The sequence below is a fragment of the Suillus bovinus genome (assembly GCF_016758785.1).
Source record: "Suillus bovinus strain UH-Sbo-P2 chromosome Unknown EDB93scaffold_49, whole genome shotgun sequence".
NCBI classification, from domain to species: Eukaryota; Fungi; Basidiomycota; class Agaricomycetes; order Boletales; family Suillaceae; genus Suillus; species Suillus bovinus.
Window position 1 is genome coordinate 1 of NW_024542105.1, and position 27,706 is coordinate 27,706.

A 27,706-nucleotide genomic window follows, 5' to 3' on the forward strand; every position below is an offset into this window, starting at 1 on the left:
CGTTTCCTAGTCCGAGTCTTGTCACCTCGTAACATCATTCATCGTGTCGATTCGACGATCTGGAACTGAGATCATGCTACGGCTTATGGCTCATGAACCATAAAGGTTGTAAAAAAGAATACCGATGGCGAGCAAGCATAAAACTTCACTGCTGTATTAACATCTACCCATCGCGGCGGCTCTCTGCCTAACCTAGTCAGTTCACCAACTTGTTTCTGAGTAGGGCGGTGAAAAATAATTGACCAGTAAGGGTGTGCTGACTTGCAATTGGTGAATAGTTCTTCAATCGTAATTTGGTTTGAATATTAGTGAGCTGGCATCCGTTTTATTTGCGAGCATCCGAGTCCGCCGGAGTGTTGGAAGAACTCCAACCGGTCTGGCAAAACAATTCAAGCACATGAAAGTTCCATTTTGCCAACTGGTCCGGGAAAATGTTTCAAGCACATGAAAGAGTTTGGCTGTACCAAACACTGATCATGTATTAAAGCCAACCTGCACAGCCCAGAAAACACCATCGACTATGAAATCGACTTCACTTGCCACTATTGTCCTATCTGCAGCAGTGATGACTATCGCATCTGATTCAGCTACATCACCCCTCCACGATCCCTGCTCCCCTCCTAGTGAGTACTTTGCGGCCTACTACGCGCAGACTGCATACTTACAGTTATCCACAGATACATTGCAGTGCATATCGGGCACTGTTGGTAGCGATTACGGTATTACGTGTGGACCAACATCTACAGTTGAATTTTATATGTTATGTTTATGCAAAGGTTGCTGTTGAATACTACACAGAAAGAGCATAGACTGCAATGGTGGCACCAGGCCGCCATCATAGCTAGAAAATCACCGAGATACTTAGTATGGGAAGTGAGATCTTGCGTATTATGTAATGTCGAATTATTCAAGTTCTTTGCTTTCCTTGCTTCAGAAGACAGCCAATACCTGAATATTGAATACCGATGGAAAGCAGGAATATATATCAAAGCATCTATCTGGATCATCACAACACCTGCCTGGTATCCTCATCAGTCGCTCCAAGCTTTATCCTACGAGCCAAAAAAAAACCCAGTAAAGTTGCGTCTGATCATGCATAACCTCAAAGGAAAGTGCATCTGATCTAATTCTCTTCTTCCCACTACGGTGTTCCCTACCGGGGACCAGGATAAAATTATGCACAGTGAGATCACATCTATTTAACTTCTGAGCATCCCCCACTAGTGTTGTCGGAAGAACCCAGGAGTTTCGCCAACCGGTCTGACAAAATCTTTTGTGTTACGACTTGGATGGTATCTGTTGGCGACGCTCAAACAGAGCTTGTGTCGTCAACGGTCTGTGGACGTCCTTGGGCTAGCCCAAGGTTAGGGGTCGTACTTGGCGTGTCTTCGGCAAGTACGATTTAACGCCTATGTCCAAATCGGGTAGCTTATGTCACGCGGGTGCGAGACGATAAGCTATATCGGCCTAGGCTTACGACACCCGAAGGTTAATCGTAAGGATCGTCGTTAATTAGAAGGACAGAAGTCCGACTAGTTAACAGGGGCTTTGTTCGTCGACGAAGTCGATGAGCAAAGGTCGAGACTATAGGCTTATCCGCGAAGAGCAGATAAGAAGATAGAATATAGACTGCTGGCGAGGCAGAAGGATCACTCTGGTGAGAGTAGGAGGTCAAGAACCAAGTAGATTCAAGTTAGGGAATATGGTACATGGTAGCGAGTTTATATAGAGGACAGGAGACGTATTAGTGGATGATAACTCGTACTACCGGGAGAGGCAATCGGTAAAGGGTAAGACCATAATAGGAAGGCACGTTCGATCGAGGCAGAACGTGCTGGATAAGAAAGTGAGTCAAAGATCAGAATGAGAAGTGAAACACGCAGGGGCACGATCGTGCAACTGCGGATCTAAGTATAAGTCGCATGTGCGACTGCGCACCGAGTCAGAGATCAAGAAAGGAAAATAGGGCAAAGGGGATGCGTCATGCATCGTGTCATAGGTTACCATCCAGATGGTAAGGGCAAGGGGACTGTCCGCAGGATCAGTCAGGTGGTGAAACGGAGCATGGGTATGCTTCGTCAGCGAAAGGATCCGGCCAAATGTACTGGCTTTGCTGAAGCGACAGGTAGAGGGCGAAAGGGAATGCGAGGATGACGAGGATGACAAGGGTAAGGTCGGGGTAAGGGTATGATGCGAGGGCTGATACGAGGAGGATCAGGAGAAAAATAGTAGGGGCCCAAGCGTCTAGATGTTCTTGTAACATTTTGTGCCTGCAGGATCACATCAGTGAATTCATCAGTCCTTGATATGGTAGCTGTGGGATCTATAGAGGGATAAACATCTTCTTCAGCAAAATAAGTCAATTTATAGGGTGAAAAATTTGATATATTAATACATAGGCATAGATGTTTGCAAATTTAGAGGACTGTGGGGAATTCGTGACAATGTCATTATTATTTTACATGATAACCAGCAAGGGTTGGTAGTCAAGTTGTGTTCTCCCTGTTGAATGTTCTTGATTCCCCCAACTTATGTTTCGAATTACAATGCTATTTAAGACTTTATCATGACAGGTAGCATTAGCAAGGGTCAGCGGTTGGAAATTGGTATGTGAATTTGTGACTACATTGTTACATGGCACCGTCACAGCCTGTGCGCAATAGTAGGTCAATTGTCTCATACTTGCTGAGCATTCGCACTTTCTTTGATTGAGGTCTTCGATTGTAAGGTCATTCAAGACTATCTCGCGGCACGCATATTTTGCAATTGTCTTCAAGTCTATATTCATGTGGCGGTTGTGACAATGTTGTGATGTTTCGTCATCACAACTGACAAGAGATGGAAGGGTACTCCGATAAACTTTGTTGAGCAATGTCACCCGACTTCATTGATGCTTGAAATAGAAGGCTATACACAATCTCACCATGGAGAATGGCTTTGGTATTTTCCATCGCATGCAGGCCTTTGTGAAAATCGCCATGAAAAATCACGATTTTACCCAATCACAGTCAATAAGGCATGGAAGGGTGCTGCGGTAAATTTTGTTGAGCAATGTCACCCGACTTCATTGATGCTTGAAATAGAAGGCTATACACAATCTCGCCATGGAGAGTGGCTTTGGTGTTTTCAATCACATGCAGGCCTTTGTGAAAATTGCCATGAAAAATCACGACTTTACCCAATCGCAGTCAATAAGGCATGGAAGGGGTACTCATGTCAACCCCTTGACAGTCCTCATTCCTAATTCTCCACATCCTGGCTCATAATGCCATTTAAGATGTCTCTGGCAAAGGTGATACGGCTCCCAGACGATCCTGTGGACATTTTTTCTCCACCATGAAGTCACGGGAGCCTGAGTAACTTTGGTACACATATCATTCGTAAAAATGCCGTGACAGTACAATGGTGCGGGTAGTATAGTAAGTGAGCACACAATGATCAGCGGCAAAGAAGTTCAAGTTGAAGGTGGGTCACATGTTATTTTAGAAGGAAAAATCATTGAATTCATCCCCGTCATCCTGTTCCTCGTCACTCGGGCTGGACCCATATTCACACCCTTCATCTCTGAGTTGATCCTCTCCATCTTCATCTAATTCTTCAAGCCCTTTGTCGTTGTTATCGTGGCCATCGCCAAGCTCGTCACATCCTTCAGAACATTCATCATCACTGCCCTTTTCACTGTTTCCATCATCCTCGTCATTCACAACGTCCATGGCATCAGCCCACGCCGCCAACAGAGGGCCAAAGCAGTCCCTGGCTATTCTTCGCAATGCTAAGGGATGTCCTACGCCTAAGTGGGTATATTGCATGAACATGTCTCGATCAACGAATCTGGCTCAAAGTAAGTGGGTTTTCTTCACATCTAGAATATGTGCACTTACATTCCAACATAGAGCTCCTCCCAGTCGTCTAACTGCCCCTCAGGTCACGCCAATGATTTTCCTTGTCGGAGTGAGCTAACACCATGTCCAGAGGCAAATGCGGGAAGCAGATGGGCGCCTCAAATGACTTGCCCTGAATCGAGAAATCCAAAGGAATCCAGGTTGGACTCCTCAACGAAAGCAATCTTTGGAAGCCGAGCTTGCCTCATGCCAGACCTATGGCCCTGAAGAATTGCTAGCCATCGGACCCAGAGAAACTCAAGGCGCTACTTCAGGAGTTTGCCGCCATTCCCAGTGAGCCATACGTCCACGTGATAAATACCCAACACCCTGGCATACCAGTATGGGTGTCTGGGCGCTGACTCGCCTGAGAGGACCATAACGTCACTGTGAGCTCTGGGGTTGATGGTGTCGTATTCGCGCCTTATGTCGTAAGTTGTGTAGTATACTTGCATGGTCTGAACTGAGTAAATGATGTTGTTGGGAATGATCACCACATTTTGTTTGTTGTCTGTAAAGGTGTGGTCGCAGTGACTAATGTCTAATCCCCGAAGCCTATAGAGTATGTGATCCCTCAGTTTCGGTATAAAATTCTGACAGTTTGAATCAGTAAAGTATGACGCAAGTGTATGAGCTTTGTTTCTACCTTGACAGCCAGATCACCGTCATTTTCTCGGAGAAAAGAAAACAAGTTGATGGGATTATTCAGCGAATTTGTGATATGGTGGTGCATTTTGGAGGACACTGAAGGGGGAGCATCGGCTTGCGATCGGTTGCTTGTGGAGGACACAGTTCCATCTGCTTCCGCTACCCGCCGCAGAACACGTTGTCTGCGCTCATGTTTGGCCAATTGTGCTGGTGTATCTAATTTGTTGGTTAGCGGGTAGAATGCTTTGAGGGCTCTGTGGGCAAGTTCTCCCTATGCGAACTTAATGTCAGCTACACAGCAGGAAAACATGACATACATACTATCTGAGTAGTAAGGGAATCCATGGTCCCGAAGAATCTGATAGTTGTCGCGTAATCTTCCATAGCATGGAATTTATATGTCAGTAAATTGAACTTCTTGGATTTCTCTCTGCGGCTGGACTCTTGAGAAATGTTGCCGCCGTTTTCAGAATGTTGAGAAGCCTTTTTTTGACGAGCTGCTTTTTCTCTGGGTAATTCAACAGCATTGAAGGCAGCACAGGTAAAGTTTCGTAATTTCCGTAACTTGCGAGAAAGCTTCTGAAAAGTTTCTTCAAGAAAGGTGATTGTAGACCTTGAATGCATCCTGAGCTTTGCGAGGGCATGCCATTGTGCAAACTGATAAAGCAGAGATTGCACAATTGCATCGTGGTCCGGGGGAAATAGCCCTTCGAACACCGGAATGGCACACTAATGACAGAGAGTACATCAGCAAATCAAATACAAAGCTTGAACGACTCAGAAAACCTGCAGGATGTCCTCAAATTCACATGCTGCTAATCTTTTCATTTCAGAAGTGTTGTTCGAAAATTTGCAAATTACGCCGTTACCGAAAGTCGGGATCTCTCGAAATCTTGCCAGGCCATTCTAGTCAGCAGGTCGTAGTGCCCTAAATAGTACGAACTTCGCCTACCTGCTATCGAGGATCGCAACGAGCTGGCTACCTTGTGGAAGGGCATACAGAAGCCTGATTAGATGTGTAAACAGCGCTTTCCAGGTGCCCAGTTCGCACTCGTGCATGAGGTCCACAACAAGCATACGGAATGGGTCGAGGCTAAACTTTCCAAGCTTGTGCACAAAGCGGTTCTTGCAACAGACAGTCTGAGTCAATTGAAAAGCTCCAGAGACTATTGCACTCACCAAAATAGGTACCCACGAGCCCTCTCCAAGAGTATTTTCCACCTTTGCGCCATCTACCATGTGTCCCGATGCAATAAAATCATGAGCCCTAGCAACATTGGACATTATGTATGTTTGAAGGTTTGCTACACGGCTTTTCATGTCGCCCGCCTGCCCCAAAGAACCGAACAAGGCTTTCGGCATAAAACAGCAAGGGCAGGGACATGAACCCATATCTTTGATAGTAGCGATCAACACCCTATAAATTGATGTGATTCAGTGGCATTCTTGAAGACGCAATGGTTGAAATCCTTACTTTTCTGGATAGTCAGGTGAGTATGTAAAGATTCGGGGAAAGACCCTCCATAACACACCATCGGCGCATTTTAAAATGATGCCGTGGTGGTATGCCTCGATAACATCTTCATCCAACAAAATGTCCCAACAGGAATGAAACAATTCCCTGCGGCAATAGGTGAGAAGGGATGCTATTCCAATTTTTGATATGTGAGACAGGCCGCTCAGAACATCTTTAATACTGTCAGGAAGCTAAATTTGTTAACAGCAGCAGAGAAACACGCTGGCATCAATAAAACTCACTGAAGGCAAAAATCCTACAAGGTGGCATGCTCCCAATTGGGGTGACAACCGTGCGTACTTAGTCAAATTTCCAAAATACAAGTAGAGCGGCCAAGCTTTTGCGGTTCCGAAGTTTTCTGAGGCTATACTGTCATAATTATTGATACAAAGCCAGTCATTGTAGAACAACAGTTATGCATACTCACCTAGGATCCCCACCCCCCATAGAGTATGCATACAGGGAAGAATCCCTCAAGGAAGCATACAGATGCGGAAGCCTGCCTTCTGGCACTTCTCGGGCGTCTCCGTATGCCCTTATTAGGATATACCAAACTGTTGCTCTAAAAATACAATCAGTTGGAACTTCTCGGGAGTCTCCGTGTGCCCTAATTAGGACATACCAAAACTGTCTCTCTAAAAATACAATCAGCATGGTGGTTCTCTGGGTTCTTTTCCCATTTTATGTGATCAGCAGGTCCCAAACAGGATGGCGGCATAGCTGCATGTGTTTGTTTTGACTTTGCAAGTATGAATGAACCAATATCATGTGATGTGTCAGTGAACTTGAAATTCACACCAAGTCTCGCGGATGAACCAATATTGCGTGATGTTCAGCGAACTTGAAATTCACACCAAGTCTCGCAGTTTTGAGTTTGCGAAGTATGAATGAATGAATATCACGTGATGTCAGCGAACTTGGATTTCACCCCAAGTCTCCCGAAAATTTACACTAAGTCTCGCGAGTGACTTTGATGAGCCTGGGTATTCAATGGAGCAAGAAAACAACGTGTATTTTGAGGGACATTATATAAACATGTGAATAAGGTGAGTACTACGCCAGTGTCATGCCATGAAGATTGTGCGCCACAAACAAAAAGGACAAGAAATCAATCAGCAGATAAAATTTGGTATCCGCTGCTCAAGGAGCTGACTTGCATGGCCTGGATCAAGACGTTATAGTCCGAATCAACAAGCAAAAAAATAAACTTACTTTTGTGCCCTTTCGTGAGTGCCAATGCTATTGGCTTCTGCTAGACGTGTTGACGGCACATGTGTGCGACTGCTGCGTCACACAGACTGATTCGGTATGTCCTCAAGAGGCATCCTCATACATGGCGAGGATGTGATAGCTGCTGGTACCTGAGAAGCCTTGGAAGCAGAAGATGTAGTCTTGGTAGGCGCGGCAGGAAGAGATGAAGTCATAGACGTGGTCAGCACAGTAGGAAGAGATGAAGTCGCAGGAGACGTAGTTAGCATGGCAGGAAGAGGAGATGGAGTCACAGGCTCCAGCAGCTGCACAACAGTAGGCGAAGAAGCCATGGCAGAGGGAAAGGAGGTAGTAGGGGGCAAATCAAATGCCACCGGAAGTGGTGGAGGTATGACTTCTGCCAGAGAAGGAGTTTGGGTGGCCCGAGAAGGCACGGGAGATGACGGGGGAGAATCACCAAACCTGTCATACATAGATTTTGATTTCCCCTCATATGGCTGAGGATGAGGACGATGAGGACGATTCACACTGCCTGATTCAAGACGAGCCATAGCGCTACGAAGACGGGGAGGAGTAAGTTGGCCGGGATAAGGAGGCAGCATTGGGAGTGATGTTTGCCACGAGTCGACATGCTCTTCTGGTCCGATTGTGTAAAGCGTGTCATCAGACATCATAGGAGGCTCAATTGAGGCTCCCATGCTACCCTCATAGAGCGTGTCGTCGGACATCATAAGCGGCTCTAGCAATGCGCCGAGGAATCCCAGGGAGTTGTCGAATGACTCATCTTGGCGGATCTCATCGGGAAGCACATTAGCCGCTGGCAGAGTAAGGTCAGGCGAGGTAGCGACTGTGGAGGAAGTGTGGGTAGCCACTGGCAGAGTAAGGTCAGGCAAGGTAGCAACTGTGGAGGAAGTGTGGGTAGCCGCTGGCAGAGTAAAATCAGGCTGAGGTAGCGAAGGCGCCCTTGAGGAACATGGTGAACGGTTCGACAAGACGCGAGTGATGGTCTGGGAGTGCTTCACGGAAGGTGAGGCCAGTAGACCCCTTCCCGTGGTGAAAGCTGTGAAGAACATTGTCAGTATCGATGTGGTAGGCATGCTGTGCATCCCTACCTGAAAATGCGAACATCTCCGGCCACACGTGGGTCTGGTCCTCCAAGGTAAATACTTCCATACCAGCCAGTAGTTTCTTGAATAGTCTGTAGAAGCTGCCCGACTACAGCACTGAGGCCTTCGATGTACCTGCATGAACATGAACTTCAATATAATAGCATGTTTTGGGAATGTACTTACTGCATACATGCCAACTCATCAGGATTGCGTAGTGCCTCCAGTTCAGCCTTCGCCTTCTCAGCACGGTGCTCACACTCCATTTTCTTCACATATTCTTGTCCACGAGCACTCATTGCCTTGGCAGCTTCCACGCGAAGTCCGGACATGTGATTCTGTCGGGTGTATTCACCATTCTTCAAGTGAGCCTGGATGTCTTCCTTGACCGAGGACCCAGACTGATATTCAGTATGAATGAAGTGTTCAACGGCGGTTGGCCCACGTGTGCGCTCGGTGGAGGAGCCCATCAACTTCGTGATGGTTTTGGTGAATTGTGTGACTCGTGCTCGCCCCACGGCTGAGGCATTGCGGTAGAAGTAAGAACGTAGTTGCTGATTTTGGTATAAGCGATTGAATATGAAATTATAAATACAATACACTTATGGCCTTACACTGCTTAAGATGGTGTCCTAAGCTAATGTGTTGCTCTTTTGAGAGCTGTTCTTCCGTAAGTACCACACCAGTTTCATCCTTGAAGTGCACTGCGGCCTCGGGCCACTTTGCGAACCATTGAGCATTTACCTCTGACAAGTACGTAGAAACATTGCCCTGCAGCTGGCTCAATCAAAACCCATCCATCTTCTCTGACAGCCAAGCCAACTGTTCGCGCAACATCCACGAGGCTCCAGGCATCTGATCAACCGATATTAACCTCAAATGAATGACATAAGTCTGTATTTGGTACGTACTGTGTGTTTTTTTACTCTTGACTCCATGATGGTGACCCAGAGTGTGGTATGCAAACACACCCGGGTGGGATTTGAACCTTAATAGGTCATCAACCAATGAGCTCCCATGGATAAGTGGAAGTTACCGATGAGTATTAAATCTGCCCATCAAACAGCATCCAGAATTAGTTCGTTACCCACATAATGTTTACCCGTCAGTAATACTCCTGCTTTGCTCATTCGTTTAAAATGAAGGTCTTCCCCCACTTTGGCGAGGAGCAGACATTCAGTCTTTCCGAACTTGCAAGCGCAGTGGAACTCATCCACACTCAAAATGGTATGCCCCAAGTTTCTCAACTCAACCCCTGCTCACTAATGTCCTTGTAGCCATCATGGATGCCCACCACGGGTAGTGAGACTCAACTCTTGAGTGGGTGCTGCCCTACTTGTGGCACCGACATCCAGATACCTTCACCTCCAGAAGATGAGAGTCCAGCGCTCTCATCTCCTGCTCCTGGCGTTATCGTCAACCCGACTCTGTCTGCTACATTGACTGCCATTTCCACTATTCCAGCTGCTCAGGCTCCTTCCACTGCTCCAGAAGTTGGAAGTGCAGCAAGCGCTGGACTCCCTACCTCTGCTCCGGCCGCTGTGGGCACCAATCCCCCAGCTGCAGCTGGACTCCCTACCGTTTCAGCCACTCAAACGGCTTTGGTTCCTCAGACCGCTCCAGTTCACGAGACTGCTGTGGTTTGCGCTACTGCTGCTGGCACATCTTCCTCGCTGGTACATTGTCACTGTGGGGCGCGAAACAGGTGTCTTCCAAGGCTGGTGTGTACATTCAATTTGGCTAAGTCAAAGTTTTTAACATCTTCACCAGGCACAACATCCATCAGCATGTGATTGGTGTCCCAGGCGCTTGCTTTGCATGCCACTTCAGCCTTGCTGCCGCTCAGGCTGCATATTCCAAGGCCGTCAACGATGGTGGGATCATGGAGGTGCCGCTCTAGTAGATACATACCAATACCACGTCGTGCTACATACCCATTCATGTACCGTTTTGCCATCTTGTCGTGTTTGCTCTCTTGAATGTTATTTGCGTACTGCACGTTGATTCGTCACTCTCGGTTATTGAGCTATCGATTTGTGTTCAAAAATGTGAGATGGTATTAAATAATAAATGTCCTGAAGTTGTGACGGTGACGCTTGAGTGACAGTGCTTAGCTACAAGCACTTTGTTTGGCCAGGTAGAAGGGTTTGAATTTCACCTTGAACATATACCACTTTATTCCACATTTTCAACATTGCTCTACAATTTCATGGGACGACATCGTAAACCCTCCGAACGTCAGGCCACACAAAAACACTCCAAGCGCTTATATTATATGTTGTAAGGCTCTAGCATGTTGCACTGTCGTTTGTTTAATCAACTATTTGCTAGGCATCTAGGGGATGAGAGAATCAAGGCAAGACTAAGGTGGAGACGACATCAAGGTGCTAACAAGGCAAGTTCATTTATGATAGCTTCAATAAGTTACGCTCATTTGAATACAGGCTACACTAAACGCCTTTCAGGCGATGGAAGATATGTGGACTTGCACGTATACAGGGTGCCGAAATCATAATGGGTGTCGGGATCGTTTCGTCGTGGTTTCTCAAGCTGTGGATGAACGGGGCTGGGATGTAGTTAGACCAGAGTTCATGGGGGAGCTAACTGTCGCTCAGGATTTCACAAAAGAAGCTGAGGCACTATCCACTTTGGTTGACAATCTCAACGGACCTTGCACTCAGCAGCTCAAATCAGAATGCTTGTGTCTGCTTCGTTTTGCTCATTTGTGGTTGACCTCAGAGGAGGAAATTCTTCATCTGATGGAACAAGGGCAAGACATCCTCGATGAGGTGTTCTTTGCTGAGAAGTTGATATGGCAGGCAGGTTGATGAGTATTTACTATGTACCATATTAGTCATAAGGTAGTTCTGTTTATTGAACATTGCATTTGCACTTTTTTTATCAGTGCCATGGTCAAAGGCCGTTATGGGTGCAAGCTCACCAGACTGCAGAAACAGTTCTGTGAAGAAAATGGTGCTCGACACGCTGCTCAAGCTGCTGCTGCTCAAAACCCAACTGCAAAACGCCCACACAATGTTGACAGTAGCCACGATCTTCACGCACACATATCTATTGATGTTACGAACATGGGCCATCCCTCTGTCAGAACTGTGTACTACCCAGCACCCAAAGTCACACTAGCAACACCTGCATGTACAGAGGCCGATGGAAGTATCTCAGAGACTCTCAACTTAGAAACCAATTTCGACGCTGTGGACGACGCTTACGTTGACTTTCTGGCGGAACAAAACACAAACGCTGAGCCTGTGAAAAGCAAACAAGATCGTACTCCAGGGGTGGGTGCATTGACCAATCTCCTGTTTACTGATGAAGATAACTTACCGCATTCCAGGATGATCCACAAAAACTATGGGCATGGGAGAGAGATAGTTTCTTGAAGGAATTCATCAGGCTTGAGGCACGAGGAGATGCTCCTTGGAGCCACGCATGTCATGGCCTACCAGACTGTGCGAACGAACCTACAGTTTGTTGCAGAGATTGCGAAGGGCTCCAACTCTATTGTCAGTTTTGCATTGTGTCGCTTCACAGTGCGATGCCATTGCACAATGTTGAGGTAATTTTCCCCCATCCATTATCACTCAAGTTCACAGTTATCATATAGATTTGGACGAACACATACTTTCAGTGGATTTCCCTTCGGGTTTGGGTCTATGCATTCAACTCGGCCACCCAGCAGGCATCCAGTGCGACAATCCTGTTCACACATTCGACTTCACAGTTTTGGACATAAATGGTATACATAGTGTCTCGCTCTTTTTCTGTAATTGCGCAACTGCCAAGACACGTACAATCCAAATCTTATGCTCACGATGGTACCCTGCGACATCAACTGATCCACGAACTGCCGCCACCTTCCGTCTTCTTGACAATTTCCAAATGTACACCTTCGAGTCCAAAGGCTCTGCCTTTGAATATTGGCAGACTCTGTCTCGCCTGTCAGACAATACGGGAACAAATCCGCCCAAGGTATGTATTGATATATATTATTTTTCCATCCATCAACTTATATTAATTCTAGGACCGTTATGAGGCTCTCTTGCGAATGAGTCGACAGTACCGATATTTGCTAGCTCTCAAGCGAGCTGGTCGTGCGCACAATGTCCGTGGAGTACTGGGTACGAAGCCTGGGGAGCTCGCTGTCCCATGCCCTGCTTGCCCTCAACCTGGCAGAAATCTCCTGCCAGGTTGGGACAGTGCTCCTCCAAATGACAGGTTAGTTATTTTCCCCTCTGTGTATGCTGTCAGCTTACCTGTGTATAGATGGTTATTTGCCTTGTTTCCTGGAATTGATGCAAACTTCCGAATGTGCTGCCGTAATAAGTCATCAGAAGAAGCAGATCCAAGCCTGAGCACGGGGTGGGCATACTTCATAGAGGAATTGAGCTTCAAAGGGCTGTTGGCCGAGCATGCTGGACAAACTCAAGAGGTAAGGTGTAATGGTCTCGTTAATTCTATTGGAGTTCTAACTCTATGTTTTAGAAAAGCTCTTGTGCTAGCCACAATGCGGTGAACTTCGCGGATTCCAAGAACATGCGCGGCCTTGCAGCAACAGGCATTGGTGCCTGTCGCTGTCGTCTGTGCGAGGCACAACTTCAAGCAGGCCGTCTGCCGTCAGAGATCTCCAAAAGGGCGAGAAGTGAGTATTGTTTGTATTCTGTTCATGCTCACTAATGAATTATCAGATACGTGAACATGGACTTTTTATTTTTCTCAACATTGACACATTCCAGTGACCTGGCGGTTTTTAATATATCATACGATATTGTGTGCCAGTGGAGCAAACACCTCTGGACATGCATGTCACGCTATCCTTCGACGCTTCATTTTTCTCCTGGCAGCAAGATGATCACATTTCTCAGTACCCAAGTTCCACCTCCCAGCACACATTCCCGCTTGTCAAACCACCTTCTCATTCAATCTCATTAAAGGCATGGCCAGAACAGATGGGGAAGCACCGGAGAGAGCATGGTCAAATATTAATCCCGTGGCAACCAGTACCCGTGAGATGGGCCCTGGCTCGAGGCGGGATACCCTCGACGACCATTTCAGTGATTGGAATTGGTGCAAGGTCTCCAACTTCGGTACGCCCGCTTGATTTCTTATATTCCCTGGTATCTGACCTCTCTGACAGGGCCCTTTCTCTTGCAAAAGTTGAAGGAAGCTATCCCACAGCAGGACCAACATGTGTTGGACCTGAGGGACTTTGAGGAGGCCATTCCAACAGAGAGCCTTACATCATGGCATCAAATGGTGGAAGAATGGGAGGCTGACCGCTCCAAACCTAATCCGTTCGAATCAGGCCGCTGTCCCTATAACTCAAGCTTCTGTCTGCCTTGAACTTTCGCAAGCTGAAGCAGATCAGCTCAAACTGTGGCTTGGATGTCTCCTTGCATGCTGAAGTGTCGCCAAGTGTCTTAATAGCAGCTGGAACAGATCTGGAAGCGCAGCAGTGAGTACAATGTTCATTACCTGGACAGGACACACAACTAATCAATGATTTATTAGATGCCGCCTTGCCACTGATAAGGCAGTCATTGGTATGCACTCCACTGATATCCAGCTTTCAGCCTTACAGCAGTGGACAAATACGTTGCACCGCCGACTGGAGCACTGGGCGAAAATCCAAACTCTTTATATGCCGTATGTTGCGCGACTGCGAGAGACCTGACGACTTGGGCCCCGGGTCTGAGGAAGAAGCAGTCCATAACACCAAGTTGTGGCTACCTTCTGCAGTCCTCAGACTACTCATGCATTGCGACACTAACCTCACACGTATTGAGTGGCAGCTCCATGTTGCTCAGGCTCACGAGGCCTTACATAAACTTCGTCAGAATTTGCATCTCAAATGCCACCTTACGGGATTCAAGAGAGATTGGATTACGGGACAGCGCACTCACACACGGTCGCGAGGTATCATTGACACCGTTCAAAAGAAGATCGATGCTGCCGCGACCAAGTATAACATTGCTTGGAGTGCACTCGAAGTTCTGGCTGAGGCGCTCTTGGAGGTAGAGTGGATGAACCAGTTCCCAAAGCTGGAGAAAGATGATATATGGGGAATGACAGAAGTGCAAGCTGCCAGTGAATCCCAGACTGAGGGACGGAGACTGGTGGCTATCTCATGGATATGGAAGCAGTCCCATGGTGCTGGGCAAGAAGAACTATCTGACGGTGAGTGATCTATTCGAGTAAGTTTGGGCCCTTCTAAGTCGAGGGTTTTCTAGCGATGCATATAGAATGGTGTAAGGCGCATGCATGGGCCAGTCGGTGGTCTGAGGAAGTCGAGCTCCTCCAGGAGGAAATGCAGGCGGGTGTCTGCCTTCTTGGAGTGGCAAACAGGATTGGTGGAAGGACCAGCGCTACCCCAAGGACATGGCTAGATGAGATGGAGAACGAAGGGGCGAGTGCATATGCTCATCAGCAGGCAGCCAGTCCATCAAGCAATGCGTGCACAATGCATCTCCATCTGGAGTGTCGTGCCTGGTCTTGTTGCTTTCTCTTCAGTCATTTCACCCACGTAGGACATTTTTGCATATGTTTTTGCTATCTCAGTTGTGTCGCTATTATCTAAAGGAGCAATATTGATATGTTTTGCTATCGTCAGATTCACTTTTTTTGCCCTTTTAGGGTATGGATATGATACTCAGGAACACAGAAGGTAGTACTTCCAGGAACACGGAGGGCAGAAGCACAGGGCGCAGTATAGTCAGATCTCCCTCTCGATACGCAGGTTTAAAATAGCACGCAGAACATAGGAATATGGAGATCTCCGATCCAGGGAGCACTGGAAAGGGGCGGGCATTGGTTCCCCAGCAGAGTATGCATACAAGAAACATGGGGGATGGCTACTGAGTATGTATAACTATACTTCTACAATGGCCAGGTAGTATTAATACTCCTGCCAGGGTGTGGTGGTTTGCTTGATGGGTGGCATCAGAAAAGAACATCAGCCCAGCGACGACATGCTCCAGCGAACAACCAGGTTCCTTTGGAAGCTTCTGAAGGTTATCCTGAGCTTCCAACCAGGCATCCAATGTATAGAGCTCATCATAGATCCGCTCCTGATGGCCCTCCAAAGGGTCTTTCCACAACCGTTGGAAAGGCATAAGATGGAATGCCCTTGCCTGGACATCCGCAAAAGCCATGCATATCACGCCAATAAGAGGACAATAGTGCAACCCAGGAATAATATATGGTAGAGGACCATCCTCCCGTGACTTAGTTGGGATGTTAATGGTGACGCTAGACCGAATCCAATCATCTTGGAATAAAACACCATCCCCGTTCTCCTCTTTATCTAATTCTCGTAAGCTTCGCCTCACAGAAAAGTCCTCGAGGTGCTTGCGGTCGAAATCCTCTACCAGTATAACATCTTTGACCAACTGGGAGACTTTGGTTTCAGATACTCAACTGCTACCAGAGTTCATCCATGTTATGAGCCAATAGATGGTCATGTTGGCAAAAGGAAAAGGCAGCGCTAAGGCATTTGGCGAGGAGCCTGTTGTTCTGGTAGCTATGGGGGATGTTCTTGCAAGTAGAGTGGAGGGAAGAAATTTATCTGGCTCGAAGGAAGGGCATTGAGGGTATAGTCTGCAGAGTCCAAACATGTTGAAGGTGGTCTGTAGTGTATCCCTCAGCGTTAATAGAACACATTGGATTCTGAATCGGGCTGGTTGGGAGGGAGAACTTTGGGCTGTTGAACTGTCAGCCGCCTTGTTGGAAGGATTAAGATCGCCATCTGAATGCTCAATATCAGTGACAGTTCTTGGAATTTGTCTCGTCAAGGGTACATTTTCCTCTGGGATGGTTTGAGCATTTATGCATAAAAAAGGATCTTGTTTGGCTGGAAGGATACACGTCTAATGCAATAGAATGAGTATCAATGGGTATCGCTATGAATGGGTGCTATTATGGTGCTATAGGGTAGGGTACTATCTGCTGCTCATCCGGGTCGCCAGCCATCCTGCTCACACCATACCGCCTACTGGAGCTGCTATCCATGCTCCTCACATCCACTCACTGGCAATCCACCTTGGGTCCATAGACCACAGACACATGGACTAATCCGAACTGGCAGGAAGACCTTGAGCAGATGACGAGGAGTTTAGCTGAAAAGGTGCGTATCAGTATGAGATCCAGAACGAGAAAACACAACGCTCACGCGGGCAGTGGCCTTGCGCTTGTACACCTATGATAGTGGTAGGTTAGAGAATATGGTGGACATGAATATTGTAATAGTCATGCATCTCTTTGTTGGCATTCGAGAGCTTATGCCAATAAGTTGCAAAAATGCTCGCGGGTTCTGCTTGGTTGGCCATTTTGTTGCCAGTCGAGAGCGCACAAGTTCCTGTGGAATGAGCAGCGTGAGTATTACAAATTTTCATGTCAATAGCGGCAGACTTGACTTACTGTGCGGTGATATTCGCAGTGACTCACATTGGTTTAGAGCTTGGTTGTCGTTTCTTGGGGGGTTCTCACTTGTATAGCTCTGAGTCTGTCGTCACGAGCTCCTTCTTGAGAGTGAGTGAAGTTGCGTTTGTAGCCAATGACATGGGTGGCATTACCATGGGGGTGCGCAAATTGCTGCTGGATGACGGTAGGTGTGATGATTTATTGATGTCAGTGGCGGGGAGGCTGGTATCGGAACTTGATAGTATTGACTTGGAGGGAAGAGTTGTAGCGCTATAAGCTGATGATGAAGTAGCTACAGGTTCAATAATAAGCCCGTCACTGTGAATAAAAACATGAGCAGTGTGTTGAGAAGCTCGAAATAAAAAGTCCTTACAGTGGGCTCCTGACCTGTTGCAACAAATGATAAAGGTTAGAAAAAGTTGTGAAAACCATTGGAAACACTCTCGGAGTCTCAGACTCTCATATGAATGGATAGTATATGCCAGGAACATCTTTGCGTCACTTTCGTTAAAGGGAGATTCTGGGTCGGGTGAGCCAGAAAGTCTAGGAGAAGCAAAGGTACTGAGAGGGTGATCCGGATGCAGGGAACATCCTCGCTGTTCCTAGAAGACTGTGCCAGTGCATGATCGATAGTATGGCAGCAGCTAACTAAGGAGAAATGTAGTCATAAAGAAAAGTCATGGAGAAGGAAATGCACCAAACCATCCCCCATACGTCGATCTACTCGGAGCTCTCGTTGGTGGGATCCATAGTTGAAGTCAATCATCATCGTGCTATCATGATGTACTCAGCTCGGGACATTTATTGTCCTGCTCTGCACATCAATTGTCAATGGGAGACTGACCTTTTCCTGAAACAGTGTGTGCAATGAAGAGTTTGATCTTGAGTACTGGGATTGATAGCGGTACTAGCAGAGTCCAGTCGGACATAGTACTCAGAGGGTGGTATTGAATGTCCGAAAAGGGATACAAGCAAACGATGACAACGCAAAAAAAAAAATCAGTCACGTGCGTCGATAACAGAACGTGTTTGATACACATTTGAGATACATGTAAGGGGTAGATGTAGTTACTGTACACTAATCATGATAATTGTGATGCGGCTGTTTCTATGGCTCCTGTGTGCTTGGTATGAGTATAGTACAATCATTATGAACATGTAGGTAGTGGTAGTAGTCTTGAGATCTTTAAGTCATAGACAGCGCGTCAGTGATTTGTTCTCTCATAGTATCTGTGTGAAAATTAAGATAGCTTGACCTTCAGTATAGACAAAGACATACCCTGCTTCCGACCGAGGTAATACGGTTGGCGAAACGCACACAACTACCCTGAGATTGCGCAAAGTCGCCTGAGTGCCAACGCATAAGTGCGTAAGGCCGCGTCTTGTGGTAGCGAACACGCTGTTCACGTGGGGGTTGACCAATGAAACACCCGGGTTATTGGTAGGTGTTGTTGGACTCATCACGCCGTGGAGGAAATTGCGCTGGCACTTCATCATGTTAGCAAATAAAAAACGCCAACGAGTTAACAAATACTTACCGCAATGCGATCTTCTGCTCGTCTGCGAGTGCCGATACTTGATGAGAAAAGAGTTTGTGCCATATCTGTTTGAAAAGATTATCCAACATTAGATCGCTGGGAAAAGTGGTTGGACTTACAAGGTCTATCATTTGGTCATGGTGATGGAGATGATTAACAATGTAGTAGTAATTGTCCAGAACCACAAAGTCTGGTGAAGTTCACAAACACAAGTGAACAAAGTGCACCCCAAAATCAGTCAATCCACAAGTTGAATGAAGCGCCGGAGCAGGTTCAAATTCGCAAGGAAAATAAACACATTGAAAATATATCTGTAAAATATGATTTTAAGTCAGTTTCTGCGAAGAGACAAAACGATGCAAACTGACCTAGTGTAAAATTCTGTCCTCCTCCATTCTCCAATCATCATAGTTCTGCCATTAGTCGGAAATTTTGAGTTTTACTCAAATCACACACCAGGGTGAGCCTTCTTCGCTGAAAAATTGTCCTCCAGCTCCTGATAGTCCTTCAAGTTGTAATGACTTGGAGGACCACCAAATTCGCCCCACCATGCTGCTGCAGCGGCCATTCCCAACACCACAAATATCATGCGCAAACACCCAGCACACGTCAGCAACTGCTGGCATGGTTCAGGCAAACATAGTAGATGATGGACGAACAAACCACCCATTGCCTCGTTTGCAGCGGCTGTCTTGAGATCACCAGGGTGAACCTTCTTTGCTGAAAAATTGCCCTCCAGCTCCCAATAGTCCTTGTAATGACTTCAAGTTGGAGGGCTACCAAATTTGCCCCACCATCATGCTTCTGCGCCCATTCCCAACACCACGAATACCATGCGCAAACGCCCAGCACATGTCAGCAACTGCTGACATGGCTCAGAGGAATACGGATGATGGATGAGCGCAGGAGAAGGGAAGAAGATGAGAAGATGGACGAGACAAGCTGGAAGATGTAGAGTCATGTGTAAAAAATATAAATTGCTTTAAAAAAACGCACCATGGAAATGAGGACAAGTGAGAATGAGAATGAGAGCTGCAGGCGTCGAAAATGGGTGAACATCGAGCGAGCATGGAGAATGAGCAAACATCAAGATTTGAGAATGAGTCGGATGATTTGCGAGTGATGAGAATGAGCTAACATGAGCTCAGTGAACAAGCGGATGTCGAAAAGCCTGAGCAGACGTCAAGAAGAATGAGCGCCTAGTACTACTAGTGGTCACAGTAATAAACTCACCGAGAAAAGCCTTTAAGGCATAGACACACAATTATAAACCAAGTAGTGACATGTTCAGCTGCAGTATGGCAGTAGCCAGTGTCCAAAATTGACCTACTACTGGCAGGCCCACTGGCAAGCCTTGTGCGGCCGCCGCAGACCGTGACTTGAGCAGGCTTGAGACTCGCTGTCAGTTGAAGATGATGATTATGCTGCAAATCAGCATAGTCGCGGTGAAACTCACCATGAGTGTTTAGCAAGCCTATCAAAGCCGTCTGAATCATTCTTCCAGCCTCACCACCACGGCCATGCCAGTGTGACTTGCAGGCTGACCGGCGTACAGTGACTTTCAAAGGATGCCGTGCAAATTATGCCAGTGAGTCACGTGCTCGAAGAAGCCTGATCATGCATCTCATCATTGTGTAGTGTTTGTAGGAAGTACAAACGAAGTACAAACCGTCAGATCTTCAGAACTAGTACTAGTAGTAGGAGTTGTTTACTATTACTGAGTACCGATCTCATTGTTGTCGGGCACAAGGCTCGACAACCATATACCATGTGTCTTCCTGTAATTGCCTGCAAGCCGCGCCTATCCAGTTCTGAAGGTTGTCTAATTGATTAGATGTATATTTTTTAATATTGCTTCCTGTATAAGTTTTCTATCTGGCTGTGAGACACGCGACAGAACAAAATTCCAGTGAATATTTACTGACCGTCGAAGCATCGAAGTAATACAATACCCCTGAAGGATGTACAATTCCTTCCCAGATGCCATAGTTTTGATCCCTGTAGAAATGATTGTACATTTAGTAATCTTTAGTGGGAAACAAAATATTTTTCCCATTCAAAGGGATCCACTTGTTTGCACTTTATGAAGTAGTTGGCACCAAGCGCAGAATCACTAAATTAACAGATCATAAATGATAAAGATTAGTAGAGATGACATGACTGGGTGCTCCATGCCCGAGCCAGGCTGGTACCGTGACTGTGCTGCAATGGACTCGCACTACGTCATGGTGACTCTGAGTCAGGCTCAGGCTAGCCTAGTAGTAGTACTTGTAGTAGTACTAGTAGTAGTCGCACTAACTGAGCCTGGGCGGCTGGCCACAATGATTCAAGTTAAAGGACTTACAGCATCACAGCTTGCGAATACCGTTGTAATTCTGATGGCCATGAGGGTATGCCTTGTTTCAACAAAGCAGTGTCTGTAGTAGGCATACTAGTAGGAATGCTAGTCAGGCTCGGAGTTGTTGACATGTTGGTTGATGTCACAGTAGACTCAGACTTGGACCTTGGCAAAATTTGGCAGCATGTGACCTGGCAAAAATGCTGACATAATGAGTTTTCCGTTCTATCATCCCCTTACTGATATCTAGATTCTACTAGTACTAGTAAGAACGTCAAATGCTCTACTCAAAAACAACTTGAAGTCCTGAAGTCGCCACTCTTTCAGTAATCTTTCTGCCAAATACACTTCCATCCACACCTTGGCTCGGAGTGCTACCCACCTTTGCAATCAAGGCAGCCGCCGCCGTGGCAGCCTGAATTCCGCAGGGGGCCGCGCCTGTTTTTTTATCCATCTCTTCTGACGAAGAGAAGATTCTGTTCGCCCATTCATCGCACCCTCATGCGCAACCCCTCGATGTTTGGCTCTGAATCCCTGTGTCCACCATGACAGGCAACACCATCGCCTCTGAGTCCGTCACATAGTACTACTACTATTCTGTTGTCGTCTTTCATTGGACGTCCTGCTGCTGTATCCTCTGCATCTCCTGTGATTGCATTTCCAAGTGTGCTTCATTTTCCATGTCCTCGAGTACACCTGCTATGCCTCCGAGTGCTCGCTACCCAAACATAGTAGTATCCCCGCATGCTTCGTCGTGCTGCATGTTGCATCTCATCATGGTGTAGGAGTTTGAAGTCTGTGAATTATGTTTGGTTTGGCAAAAGTGGGATGCTTGCACTTGGGAGTGCATTTCAGCTTGCTTGATTTCACTTTCGATGCTCTGGTGTGAGCACAGACATCTATCTCATCTTATATTATCTTTGATGGCTCAATCCTGATCTCCCCGCCCCCTCTGGCCTCATCTTTGGATGTCGTGGATTTGATGCACTTTGCGATCACTCTATCTACATCATCTGATGAGTTCTTCTGGTTGCTTTGTTTTGTGTCACTTTTGTTTGGTGTTCACAGGTTAGCAGGTCACTTCTTACTTATGGTCACCAGTTCTTTTAAACTTCTTGCTGTCGCCTTTTGAAAGCTGGTTTTGGTTTTTGGTTTGCGTTCTTTCTGTTCATCTTCTTCGCCTCCACCCACACCTCCCTTCCAGGCTCACTACTAGTAGTACTATCTCTTCCACCTATTTCGTCCCCACCCATCCCTGTGCTTCTGACCGTTCTTTGTCGTTTTCCAATCGTCAAATGTATTTTTCTCATATTGTTCACCTTGCATATGCTGATTATCCATATCTCATTATATATTTCTTAGGACGCCAACACTCGCTCCTTCGTTCACCGCTTCAAGCAGCTAATGTCATTCTTGCTCTTTTTCTTGAACTTATCGACATCAGTCTTTGTGTCTCCCTAGGATGGTTATTTTTGGATAGAAGAAATCCTTCCTTCAACGAACAACAGATTTTCTCCGATTCTCCATCTGGCAACTGGCTATTCAAGCTCGTTGACGAGCTTTATCTAAGACTCGAGTTCATTCAATCCTGCCATTTCGGCTTAATTATGAGCTACCAAACTGAACTCTGAGTCGTCAGCACAAAGTTGTCGACTTTGCATTCAAATATGTACCATCACCGCCTCTTTGTCATCGCTTTCATTCTCACTGCCTCCATTCCTGTCCACTGAACTTCCTTCTTGAACATTCTTTATTTAGTGCATGCCCAATGCCCACCGAGGCTTAGTATTCTTGTCTCATCGGACAAACTTCGGCAAAGGTACATATTATAAGCGGTCCGAGCAAATTATACTCAGTTGACCACCATCAACCTTCAAGCCTACGGTTACAGTACAGTGAGTTAGCGCTTGGCAAGACTTTGGGTCGCTAACTTCAGCATGGTTGTCACAAGTACCTTTAACAAACCACTATTCTTTCTTGAATCTTCCTAAGCGTCAATACACAGTGCCTAACTCAAACCCTAACCCTACCCCGAAAATGTCTACCAGTTCAGAGATTCCATTAGCGCCCATGACACGTGTCTTTGATGTAAGTGATGAAGAAGACGAGTTCTTTGATTGTGAATAGATTAGATTAGATATGATAAGATAAGATATGGTCACGTGATGCTTCTTTAATATTCTACGATGTTCTATGGTACGATTCCCTTTTCTATTTTATGATTGGCTAGTAGTTGTAGCTCAGTTTCAATCTCCGTCTCAATAGTTGTATATAGGTAGCATGTCTTGGTCGATAGTTCTTTAGTTCAAACCTCTTGTATCTACACTGTAGCAATCCAAGACATACCTGCTCAATATCTTTTCTTGTTGTGATAACCTTAGTCTGAGTCCTAGTCTCCGCCCAGTGTTAATTCGTTATTGGGTTGTGACAATGGTACTCTTAGACTTGCTTCAGACTTAGGCCAACTTCAAGTTGAACTAATCAACCATTTATGAAGCTCTTGCGCCGAGTCTTACAGGCACACATTCGACAGTAGTATGTGCCTTCTATTTGATTGATTTCAAATGTTGAATTTGTATAGCACTCAGAACCTCCAAGGAGTCAGGATGGCGCTATCATTCTGCATTGCAATGGAACTACTACATTCCGCTTGATCAATGGATGCGTGGATGGGTGAACTAGCACATGTAGAATCAGCGAGTTTCAAAGCCAACCGTGACAATATGGCATTGAGCTCGTCGTGCAATTTTTGCCACTTGAAGCCAAAGGTACTCAGTATCTTGTTGATAATTTCAGTTACTTCATGCTGTACTCATGTTGATTTTCAGTAGTTCCAAATGTATGAATCATCCGAGTCATCTCCTACTACGACGAGTGGGACACACTGTGAACACTTGTACCTGAACCTTGGTCCTCAAGATGGATCATCGAGTCAAGCTTCTCACAAAATCGTGGGGGGTCGTTATGCATGCGAGTGCGGTAGGTATTGATACCATGTACATAACCTCCAATTATTTTTGAAGACCACTTTTCAGAGACCATCAGTACGGATATCCACATTAACCCCCAGTTCGAATTACCACCATGATGTGCCGCTGTCATGGTGCTCATCAATCATATCTGAGTCACTGGATCCTCATAATCATCATTAGCCTTGACCATAAGTTCTAGCAATTATTTCCCACTGTGACATGGCGGTTGTAGTACTAACTTCGAGTCATAGGGCTTGAGGAAATCAGGAAGGGTCATCATTTTACCATGACGACGTCTCTTCTGTGTACAAGTTTGAGCATTGAGCTGGAGGGTCCCATTCAGCGGAAACCCTCTCCTCAAGCGCCAGTGAAGTTGTTTTAATACCATCACAGCAGTTTTCCAGTTTTCAAGATATTCAATTCATATTTAAGTCAAGCTCTACTATGATTAACGCTTGTGCAATCATGACACTGGCGAGTAGTCAACTTGATTTAACATGATTCAGACTGAATACTAATGATACTGTGCTTAAGCTGCCCACCAGCACATCATAGTAATCACGACCTTTTCAACTTGTCCAAATATTCCACATGGTGGCATCACTCTTGCTATCACATCCATCATGGTGACGGCCCCATCATATCATCCGTTTCTGCCCCCATTTCCCTCATAACCATGGCTGCTCGTTTTTCTTCACCATACTTGACAACATTGAAGACCGACTGCCAGTCAGTACCCGTCTTCTCCCTATGGATCATGACGCGCTTCACTGTTGGCACAGGACTGGCACTCCGAGTTGGTGAGACTACTAGTAGTAAATCCTTGTCAGGCTAAAATGTGAGCAAGTATTACTGTCACTGCGGAAGCTCATTTGCAGTGGGAACTTACTACAACTTCTTGATTCGTCCAAGTCACGTTCAGACTCGCTGAACACACAGACTGTGCCTTTGATTTTCAAAGTGCTGTCAGATTGTCATTGTCACGGTGTGACTTGGAAGTGGGGGAAAGAGCAGTTTGAGGGGAAGTTGGGGCACGGATACTACTAGTACCAAGTCTTGGCGGCAAGTTTGAGTCATCTAGGCTGGTGTGACCTGGATAGTCACCATTGATTGCGAAAGGGCTTTCTCTCTGAGTCCCTCTTGTTTGAATCGGACTCATCATGACGACAGATTCCAATGAATGTGACGGTCCAACTTGAGTTTCAAGTTGTCCAGCGGGCTCAACCGACTCCGAAGAGTCAACTTGTGCGAACCTCCGAGTCACACTGGTTGACTTAGACCCGGTGAGTGCTACCAGTAGTACTAGGTCTGAGTCGGCTTGGACATCATGATGCACCATCGTGGACATGTTTTCCAAAGGCTCGAGTGATCCTGGGCTGGCAGACTCGAAAGAGGACTGACATACTAGTACCAGTGGATGATCAGTATGATGATGATGATGATGATGATAAGACATAGTACTAGTAGGAAGGATGCTCTGCTAGAGGTAGTAGTATTATACCATTCAAAAAAAGGCCAACAACTTGGAGCTCTTATACCAGGGTTCATGCGGTGACCCTGACAATGTACTGCGGCTGTACAGTAGAGTATACGGCACATGAAGTGCCCTCAGGCTATTGGTATCACACCAACTAATATTAGTATGTGTGGCAGACTACAACCTCATTGCATATTGAAATATGCCATCGGCACCATAGTTGGACATGTTGACAAAAATGGTCAAAACATTTAAAACTCTGGACACACCAGAAATGGAAAAGTAATTTATCAATATTGTGAATACATATAATTGGGGGTTCTTTGTAATAAGGCAGTACTACTTACAAAAACTTCATAGTGACCTGATCATGATACACCAGTCTAAGCGATCACTCAGCTGGACATTTTCTCGCTCGTCTGATGCCTGACTGGGTGAACAATGACTGATTAAGTGACACCACATTGGTGGAGATCAGCGAGGGAGTGCTCTTTAAACTCCAATTGGCCTATTAAACAATTACCTAGTAACAATCACGTAGTCACCAAAGTCTCTCAAAAGCACAACCCCACCCATGAACGAGTTAGCCGCTACTACTCCCTATGCAGAGCCAACTTCAAGTCAGGTTCATTGCCCCTATTATCATTTTGTACCTAAGGCTCCTCCGAATCAAGCTGGCCTGAGTTATGACAAGTCAAAGCTCTCCGAGTCTTTTCCTCTAACCTCCGAGTCACCTCCAACCTCACCCCCAAGCTCTCCACCCTCAATTGGAACGTCAGGTATTAATGACTCCTACTACATCATGATATTTTGTAGATGAACTCAAACATGAATATTTTAACTATTGCAGAGCCCAGGAGGACTATGATGATGGTTTCAGATGACGAGGATGATAACTTTTCTATAACACCTAATTCCAAGTGGTCTCGGGCTGGTGGTAAACGCCGCGCTGCTGATGCCTCCGCTCGCCAAAAATTAAGTCACATTACTACTACTAGTACTCCTGAGTCAAGGAAGCCTGCCAAGTTCTACCATCCTTATCACAACCAGCGGTCGGTTATATCAGGAGAGAGACATCATGATCGTGCTGAGCACATCTTGCGCAGACATTCACATAACCAGTACTTGGATGGTATGAGCATTGAGGTACGCTGCATATTGAGCATGTATAGTCCCCACATATATATAATCATTGTGACATCTGTAGGATCAAGATGCATTAATAAAACACATACAGTGTATGAGCACTCACTCCTTCCACTGCGCCATTCACTACAAAGAAGCAGTCCATGAGAGCCTACCCATGGAATACTTGTACAAAGGTTGGCTGCTTGAGTCCTCAAGAAGGCTGAACATCTTCAACGCATCCTTACATCGTGAATCTGAAACAAAGTTTGGAAAGGCAGACCAAGAGTTGACGTGGCTAATGCAAACACTTATTGACCATGGGCCCGGGGGACTGTCACGTCCAGTTACCCATCAAGACCATGATGATGTTCAATATCTTGCTGCAGCTCGAGAGGGCAGCAGGAAAGCTCTTGATTATGTTGATGCAGAGATTGCTCATGCCTCGCTACTTTTCATTTGTTGTATTTTAGTTTGCAGTTTCATAAATGAGCTGTTGCCTATCGCAGAATTCTGCTTTGGTCTGATTTCAATCTCCACTACTAATTTCAAGACCCTCCTGAACTCTGACTACTACCACTAAATGTTCATCTTGATGTATTCCAGCAATGGTGACTTGGATTGGGAGGGTATGTTGGGACACAGAGGCAATCCGAGTCAGGAGTCGGATGTGCCTCCAGCACCAGTTGCGCTGCCATCTACTATTGAACCACCCTCCATCATGATGGCACCAACTCAGCTGAACACGCTTCAGCCAGTCCCATCCCTTAGCAATCATGATGATGATCATGGCGATGTCACTCACCAGCCTCCATCAGTCATGGCCCCATTCCATCATCCACCTCCCATCAGTCAGATGTACACTCCTTCAACCCTCAATGATTATCAAGGTGATCGTACTGTACCGCTGAATCTACCAATCCCATGTGATAGTTCACGTTCAATGCACACAGCTCAGCCAACTCTCAGTACTTTCCTGCCTCTATCAGTCCCATCTGGTCTAGTAGATGATTCAGGTGCCCAAGTACCGATGTTCACGCCCGTTCCAACCTTCCACAACATCCATTAGGGCAATTATATGTCTCCATCAATCTCATCCAGTCTGCATGCAGGTGCCTCAGCACCGATGTGGGCACCTCCTCCTCTGCCACTGACCTGGAGCAACTTGAACTCCTATCAAGGCAATTGGCCTTCAACATTCCCATTTCATCTGCATCCAAGTGCCATGGTGCAAATGCGCGCACCTCCACCAACCCACAATGATCATAACAGCAGTTTACCTCTACCACATGTCATAGTCCCATCTCAGCATTACCATCCAGGTAATTTGGCAATACCAGCCCTTTCCAATTTTCAGCACACTTTTCCTCCACCAATCGTGTCTATGGATGGTGTATCTTCAGTACCGCCAGCAGCACTGGCTGATGTACAACCCCTCACGATGCTGACGCCTCCCCCCAGGT

General features: G+C 46.2%; 7 protein-coding genes across 7 annotated transcripts; 2 read left to right on the forward strand and 5 right to left on the reverse strand.

The window, feature by feature from the left end:
• Positions 1-3,482: 3,482 nt before the first annotated feature.
• EDB93DRAFT_1252669 (uncharacterized protein) lies at positions 3,483-5,813 on the reverse strand (the record flags this gene model as incomplete). The annotated part of the gene is made up of 8 exons (XM_041453315.1): positions 3,483-3,831; positions 3,882-3,909; positions 4,204-4,474; positions 4,528-4,800; positions 4,851-5,258; positions 5,316-5,421; positions 5,482-5,654; positions 5,709-5,813. The coding sequence occupies 8 exons, from the start codon at positions 5,811-5,813 to the stop codon at positions 3,483-3,485; spliced, it is 1,713 nt and encodes a 570-aa protein (XP_041305288.1).
• Positions 5,814-7,157: 1,344 nt separating this feature from the next.
• EDB93DRAFT_1105807 (uncharacterized protein) lies at positions 7,158-9,298 on the reverse strand (the record flags this gene model as incomplete). The annotated part of the gene is given in 8 exon segments (XM_041447539.1): positions 7,158-7,207; positions 7,258-7,297; positions 7,407-8,217; positions 8,237-8,314; positions 8,367-8,495; positions 8,547-8,914; positions 8,961-9,080; positions 9,272-9,298. The coding sequence occupies 8 exon segments, from the start codon at positions 9,296-9,298 to the stop codon at positions 7,158-7,160; spliced, it is 1,623 nt and encodes a 540-aa protein (XP_041305289.1).
• A 286-nt stretch (positions 9,299-9,584) lies between these two features.
• EDB93DRAFT_1105808 (uncharacterized protein) lies at positions 9,585-10,260 on the forward strand (the record flags this gene model as incomplete). Its single annotated transcript, XM_041447540.1, has 4 exons — positions 9,585-9,587; positions 9,638-9,901; positions 9,948-10,081; positions 10,131-10,260. 4 exons carry the CDS (start codon positions 9,585-9,587, stop codon positions 10,258-10,260), a joined length of 531 nt encoding a protein of 176 aa, XP_041305290.1.
• A 1,009-nt stretch (positions 10,261-11,269) lies between these two features.
• On the forward strand, positions 11,270-15,087 carry EDB93DRAFT_1241820 (uncharacterized protein; the record flags this gene model as incomplete). The annotated part of the gene is made up of 16 exons (XM_041451929.1): positions 11,270-11,656; positions 11,761-11,934; positions 11,983-12,021; positions 12,066-12,347; positions 12,505-12,593; positions 12,642-12,807; positions 12,861-12,939; positions 12,966-13,017; positions 13,064-13,239; positions 13,262-13,462; positions 13,513-13,669; positions 13,887-14,021; positions 14,044-14,173; positions 14,213-14,552; positions 14,606-14,692; positions 15,029-15,087. The coding sequence occupies 16 exons, from the start codon at positions 11,270-11,272 to the stop codon at positions 15,085-15,087; spliced, it is 2,553 nt and encodes an 850-aa protein (XP_041305291.1).
• A 208-nt stretch (positions 15,088-15,295) lies between these two features.
• EDB93DRAFT_1063862 (uncharacterized protein) lies at positions 15,296-15,637 on the reverse strand (the record flags this gene model as incomplete). Its single annotated transcript, XM_041444870.1, has 1 exon — positions 15,296-15,637. A coding segment is annotated over one exon (342 nt), but the record flags the coding sequence as incomplete, so codon positions are not given.
• Positions 15,638-17,998: 2,361 nt separating this feature from the next.
• Positions 17,999-20,800, reverse strand: EDB93DRAFT_1105810 (uncharacterized protein; the record flags this gene model as incomplete). Its single annotated transcript, XM_041447541.1, has 13 exons — positions 17,999-18,023; positions 18,073-18,120; positions 18,332-18,396; positions 18,451-18,521; positions 18,788-19,082; positions 19,202-19,273; positions 19,328-19,363; positions 19,594-19,730; positions 19,788-19,871; positions 20,057-20,132; positions 20,257-20,329; positions 20,412-20,444; positions 20,676-20,800. The coding sequence occupies 13 exons, from the start codon at positions 20,798-20,800 to the stop codon at positions 17,999-18,001; spliced, it is 1,140 nt and encodes a 379-aa protein (XP_041305293.1).
• A 3,462-nt stretch (positions 20,801-24,262) lies between these two features.
• EDB93DRAFT_1105811 (uncharacterized protein) lies at positions 24,263-24,989 on the reverse strand (the record flags this gene model as incomplete). The annotated part of the gene is made up of 3 exons (XM_041447542.1): positions 24,263-24,447; positions 24,531-24,604; positions 24,634-24,989. The coding sequence occupies 3 exons, from the start codon at positions 24,987-24,989 to the stop codon at positions 24,263-24,265; spliced, it is 615 nt and encodes a 204-aa protein (XP_041305294.1).
• Between the last annotated feature and the right edge of the window lie 2,717 nt (positions 24,990-27,706).